This window comes from Pomacea canaliculata, linkage group LG3, assembly GCF_003073045.1.
Source record: "Pomacea canaliculata isolate SZHN2017 linkage group LG3, ASM307304v1, whole genome shotgun sequence".
In the NCBI taxonomy this organism is placed as follows: domain Eukaryota; kingdom Metazoa; phylum Mollusca; class Gastropoda; order Architaenioglossa; family Ampullariidae; genus Pomacea; species Pomacea canaliculata.
In genome coordinates, this window is record NC_037592.1 from 24,550,239 (window position 1) to 24,556,393 (window position 6,155).

At 40.6% G+C, this 6,155-nt stretch overlaps 1 protein-coding gene across 2 annotated transcripts; it reads left to right on the plus strand.

The window, feature by feature from the left end:
• Nucleotides 1-259: 259 nt before the first annotated feature.
• On the plus strand, nucleotides 260-6,155 carry LOC112560826. 2 transcript variants are annotated; one of them, XM_025232891.1, is made up of 11 exons: nucleotides 260-347; nucleotides 1,439-1,498; nucleotides 1,837-1,890; nucleotides 2,232-2,276; nucleotides 2,901-2,951; nucleotides 3,268-3,309; nucleotides 4,114-4,161; nucleotides 4,776-4,859; nucleotides 5,196-5,324; nucleotides 5,479-5,614; nucleotides 5,863-6,155. In XM_025232891.1, the coding sequence occupies exons 1-11, from the start codon at nucleotides 335-337 to the stop codon at nucleotides 6,041-6,043; spliced, it is 843 nt and encodes a 280-aa protein (XP_025088676.1). In that variant the 5' UTR covers nucleotides 260-334; the 3' UTR covers nucleotides 6,044-6,155. The 2 variants fall into 2 exon arrangements, with proteins under 2 accessions (XP_025088676.1, XP_025088675.1); XM_025232890.1 differs by having other exon boundaries at nucleotides 290-347; nucleotides 1,433-1,498.

The window sequence follows — 6,155 nt, forward strand, 5'->3', positions numbered from 1 at the left end:
GCATGGCCTAGGAAGCTACAAGAGTGGGTGCGGATTATCACAAACAAAATTCGTTGGTACTTAGAGAGCAGCTTCTCAGAGTATTAAGCCTCGATTTCATAATTATGTTTTTATTTGTTTATAAAGTTAGCCACGCCTTTTTACTTTAACCTGAGGTGACTAAGTCTATGACAGTAGGACAGGTTCATAAAAGTTCAGGCTCCAAATTAGAGTAAGCACGGTTTCTTTGGCAGCGAATGAGAATGAGACAGAATGATCTGCCGAAGACCCTTATCAGCATTACTTAATCTTTGTAAGACATCGCTTTTAGGTTGTCAGCACCAAAAACAAGGCCATGGCTGCTCTACGTAAGTCACCACTGGGCAGCTTAGCTCATCTGTTTGTTGTTTGTCCCGATGTATTTATTTACCTGTCTAGAAAACATCAACTCACTTGAGCAGTTTTTTAAAGGTGTTATATGTTATGGTCTACATTCATTCTTGGATTTTACTTGATTCCTCTCTTACTTAGAAACTGCTGTTAGCAAGAATTATTCTCTCGCTTAAAATTAATCCTTGGTGTGCTTTCTTATTTGTGATGCTGCGATATTTGATAGTTTATTTCAGTCATCCTGGTCTTTATTCGCGTTTAGTGCGAGCTCTTGACTTCTGAGAACACGGATGTGGCATCATGCAGTTTTCTTTTCTTTCTTTACCGGACATAGTCTTACTCCAATGTATTTCTATGTTAACCCCTGTATCTGCTGCATATCCCCTTGTTTGCTGCAAAGTTTTTCTGGCTATTGTCATGGAAGGTCAGGGGGCGCTTTAGACAAAAGCGAAATCAGACACTAAGATGCTCAGCCTTTGAGGAATGTGTGGCGATGAAGTTCCTAAGAGTCTCGCCCATTCTCTGCCTCAGGCCTATAATCACACGTCACCTACATAAATCATGTTACATGCTAATGTCAAGCCACACACCCAAACACCTTCGGGTCCTGGACATTTTCAAAGAAACAGACACCGACAGAAAGGGAGAGACAGAAAGACGAGACAGGATGCAGAAGGATTACTTTTGACAACCAGAAAACAAAAACACAAAAGACAGCCATACTGTCATACAGACCACATGGATGATTATCATTAAAAGGGTAGCTGCTATTTTTTGTTTATTTGTTATATTGTCTGCTGCTGCTGCTGCTGCTGTTGTTGTTGTTGTTGTTGTTGTTGTTGTTGTTGTTGTTGTTGTTGTTGTTGTTGTTGTTGTTGTCGTTGTTGTTGTTGTTGTTGAATTGGCTAGCGGGAGAGGATGTAAAAGTAACATACAAAAGAAAATAACCAAGTCCTGTTATGTTCTTTCGCCGGGTTGGGCCTAGATGACAACAATTGTTTCGTCTAACACGAAGGAAGTATGTTAGAGAAGACTGAACATTTTTCCTTTTATGTCTTTTCATCGACAGCATTCTTGCTGGTTGTGTTGGTGACATCGTGTGTGGCTGATAACAACTGCCTGCCGTACGGTGAGTTGGCAGTATAGTACTCACATAAGACAGAGCATGTATTTATAAAAAAAAAAAAACTCCACATAACGCTTACGTAGTACACAGAGGAAGCGCTGAAATAAAACAAGCAAACAATTTATAGACAACCCATTTAAATATTGTGAAATAAATTGGAAATATCCCCAGCTGAATGAATTAGTGGACTGAATATTCCGCTGAGAGTCAGATGGAAAAAGTAAAATGTTTGTATTTGGAGAATGAATAACGTGTCTTCCGGACGCAAACCAAAAACAATTCTTTAAAAAAAATGGACGGAAAGATGAATGTTTGATTGCTTTGCTTTATATTTGTTGCAGATCCCGAACCATCTTTCCATGAAAATCAATGCTATGTTCACCACAGTTTTCGTGGTTGGTATCATGTGCTTGCGTGCGTGTGCGTGTGTATGTGTGTGTAGGGGGGGGGGGATTGGGTGGTGTGTATGTGTGTGTATGTGCGTGTTTGCGTGCGTGTTTGAGTCTGTGAACGCGTGAACAGATAATACACAAAAGATGGCATTCATGAAAGCTAACACACTGAGATGCAAACATTTACAAGACGTGCATAACATTATGGAGACAGGTGGAGCCAGAGGCTCGTCGCCAGATCTGCTTAGTGAAATCCTGAAGCATCTCATTAAATTTGCAGTCGAAGTGTAGTTATCATTATAGATAATTACTAGCACTTTCATGTTATGCTCCAATGATTTCAGAACTGGACGGACTCCTTACAGGCGCAAGCACGTCATCTCACCAGAGTGAGTAGGACCTATGTCAGTTTCTCTCCCTCCTCCTCCCTCTCTCTCTCTCACGTCATGGATCGGTGGCCTAATAATAATGAGCCTGAGTCCTTGATTTTAGTATCTCTGGAGGGGGGGGGGGATTGGCGTTTTACGCCGAGTCAGCAGCTAAGGCTATATCACAGCAAGACAGCCGGCCATGTAAACAGATACAATTATTTTTACAATTTATTGAGATTATTCAGTCACGTACAGCTTGGGCCTTCATTTAGCTTCATGTTAATTAACTGACACAGCTGTATATCATCTTTTACAATGTCATCTTTGTCATCAATGTCATCTTTTTACTGCTCGCACACGAGAATCACGATGTTTCTAGACTGTATGTCTCGTTTCACTCGTGGAAGTCCTTAACCAATGAATATTATTTTATGAGAATTGTTGAGCCTTACGATCCTCAAGTTAATTAATAAATATTATTTTAGCATGAGCTTTCAATCGTCTTTCTTTTTCTCTGAGCCACTGCGTCATTGTGTGGGCGAACTAAGCCTAGCTAACCCCACCTTCTAGGAACAGAGTTGAACTGGTTGTACTTACATTTGTATTGCTGTACTTACACATGTATTGCTTACATTTTTGCAGCGGTGTACATGTCGGTCATCGTCATGCACAGGTACATCCACAAGTGTGACTGTAAGTACCTATGTTATCTGAAGGATAAATTGGGCCCTAAAAGTCCCCTGTTTATAAAGTTTCAGCTTGATTTTCTGGGTTTTTAAATATTACCCTAAGGCAGTCGTCTCGCGCATGTAAAGAATTTCACTTTGCTACTCTACTACATGTTACCCAACCATATTAAATGAAAACATTCATTTGATTATAGAATAAATATCAACTGATCAACAAAATCTGACATGTATTTGTATGGGTTACGTGAAGGTGACAAATATACGGACAACTCAAATTACTATTAATGAGAATAACCCCCAAAAATTTACTTGTGTTTCAGCATTTGAAATGGCAGTCGGAAGACTGTTTCATATTGGACCTGGTAAGCAATGCATTCGAACAGCAGCGACAAATAAACACGGCAGTCTCACACACACGCACACACGCACACACGCACGCACAGACGCACGCACAGACGCACTCACACGGGCACACGCTAGCTGTATGGCTCTGCAAATATCTTTAGCTTTTTTAAACTAATTGTAAAAGCAGTTTTAAATAATTTGTTTTCACGACGAAACAATATCGTCATAAATGGTCTACCGACAGACTGGAAACATGGGAACAATGAGAATCCACAGTGAGAGACATGTTCAAAGAAAAACTGAAAATTCACGATAGCATCATTCTTGACAAGACTCATAGACTGAAATCTGGAAACTAACTATCCAGTTGTGGTCTGTTTTGCTTTTTTTTTAAGGATAAAAAAAAGTTCTTAGCGCCAAGCAAAATTTGATGGGCGCAAATATCTTTAATGGAGAGAATTTGCCAAAGAGAGTAATGGACATGCGAAAGAACTTTTTCCCACCGTTTAGAAAGGCAAAAAAAGAAAACAAAAAGTGCAGGATTACCTATGATCATTAACTATTATTGAGGCGGAAAATACGACTATACTTTACATACATGTAGCCAAATAGACTGTGTATAATAAGCTAATAAAAAGGAGGAGAAAGAGTGTACACATATATGGCATGCGTGTGTGCTGAACAGCTGAAGGACTGTACACATCCAATAAAGACCTTTTCTCCGCAGTCTCTGTTAATTATCATGAGCAATAGTCACTGTTTATTTATTTCTATAACTATCACCAAATTGACTGATTTCTTCCCATTTCTGTTTCTTGCAGCGGACGTAGGTCGGCGGCAAAGCACCAGTCAAGAGTACCTTTACTACGGTAATATTTAACTCAATAAACACTTAACTGACAAAGTCAGTTGCTAGCTATCTTTTCAAATCATCTTTTCTAACGAAAAGTTTATGTATGACAACATTACAGAACATTAGGCTGTTTTAGTTATAAAGTGTAGACCAGGGGTGCCCAACCTACGGCCCGCAAAGGTGCCTCATCCGACACAACATAATTTCCTTTTTAAAGTCATGATTCTGGCAAAACCGACATGTTCTGGTCCGCGAGATCATACCTAGTTCGTCCCTCGAGCGAGAAAAGATTGGACACCACTGGTGTATACTTACTTACCAGTCTAATGCTTTTGTTCTACTGAATACTATGTAGCTTTCGTAGTTTTGAGAGAAGTTAAATAAAAGATGCCCCTCGTGTTTGTTGTTGCATAAAACAACAGCAAATAAATCCTTCCTATAAATATGTTTACTAATGTATATTAAAGCATGTATCTATGTATACGTTAACGTTAACGCCAATTGGCCCTTAGTATATTACTTTGTCTGTTCACACCTTCTCTATTGTCATTTGTCTACTATAACGTGTCTAGCTTCATGTGTCTGCAAGTATATCATCTGTTTAAAACTGTAAATGTCTGTCCACTGCAGAGAGAATGCTCCACCCCAAGCTGGAAACCATTCGTGAAGAAAGCGACATCGCGTGTGTGCAAGCGCTCATCAACAAATACCATGGTAATACATTCTATCTACCTCCCACCCTCTCCAACTCTAACTTCACTACACGCTTTATCGTTCATGATATCATGACATACTTTTGTGACGTCACAAAAGAGCACACGACGAATGTGACGTTTATTCAACAACCCAAGGATATCCTCTTTGATGCAATTTTATGACCACACGCACCAGGCCATTGTCTCACGTGACGTAATGGAGCAGACGACACGCATATCCGTCACAACCAGTGTTGTCTCGTTGGTTATGACGTCACAACAGTAATTATCGTTCAATTATCGGTCGTGACGGTAATCCACAGTCGCTCATCACTCCCAAGTTCTGTTCTTGCAGACGCTGCGGCCAGGTTTTGGGCTTCACGCAACGGGATAGAGTACACGACTGTCGAGGTGACAACACACAGCACGACAACACATGCGCCAGTGCCTACAACGACAACCGCAGCTGTCACCTACCCTCCAGGTGACTCAGAACACACCTCACGCTTCTAACTTTTCTTTGCCTGCTTGGTCAATCAAGCTTTCTCTCTATGAAATAAACTCAAAACTAAAATACTTCGAAACTGAAAGCTTAACCTGCGACCGCTGCTCATTACCTTCTAAAAATGCTTTGGCAGTCAGGTGCTGGATCTGCAGTGGCCTAGACTGCCTGCTTCATCCTGCCTCGCACACTGGGCAGCTGTGTCCAGCGGACCAAACGTTCTGTAAGGTGACTGTGACAGACCTGCCCAACGACCGCATTATTATCAGAAGGTGACACATTCTATGTTGTTGTTCACCTGCTCTTTAAATATTTAGCAAATAAGTAGCGTTTTACGTTATATCGAGCACTTTGAAGGGATAACGTATGTCAATAGCCTAAAGTTTTTATATGTTCATTTGCCGTTCCAGCTTTTATCGAAAACTTTTTTAATTAATAGTTACAAAAATGTATAGTTTCTATTGGTAGTTATATGTCACATCTCAACATCTTTCGTGCTCTGTGTGTGTGTGTGGTGTAGCTGTGCATCTGCGAGCGTGTGTGACTTCTTGTACCTGAGTCAGACTCGGAACAACCCTGAGTGCATGGACGTGGAACGGAGGATTATGGCCAACAACACCCAGTGCGATTTCTGTTGCACGGGAGACAACTGCAATAAAGCACCTTCTCTGATTCCTGAAGTTACGTCCCTTTACTCGTGATCGGGGAAAACCTGACGGATTTCCATCATGTAATTCATTGACAAGTCTTTGATGTGAACTGATTCGACAGTTTTATTTTAGACTCGTCAGAAAATAAAACACTGCATAATTT

What these genes read in the sequence shown, in the direction of transcription:
- LOC112560826 (XM_025232890.1), top strand. An exon ending in TGTTCACCACAGTTTTCGTG is followed by an intron (nt 1,891 to 2,231) that starts GTTGGTATCATG and finishes CAATGATTTCAG; the next exon opens with AACTGGACGGACTCCTTACA. An exon ending in ACTGTTTCATATTGGACCTG is followed by an intron (nt 3,310 to 4,113) that starts GTAAGCAATGCA and finishes TGTTTCTTGCAG; the next exon opens with CGGACGTAGGTCGGCGGCAA.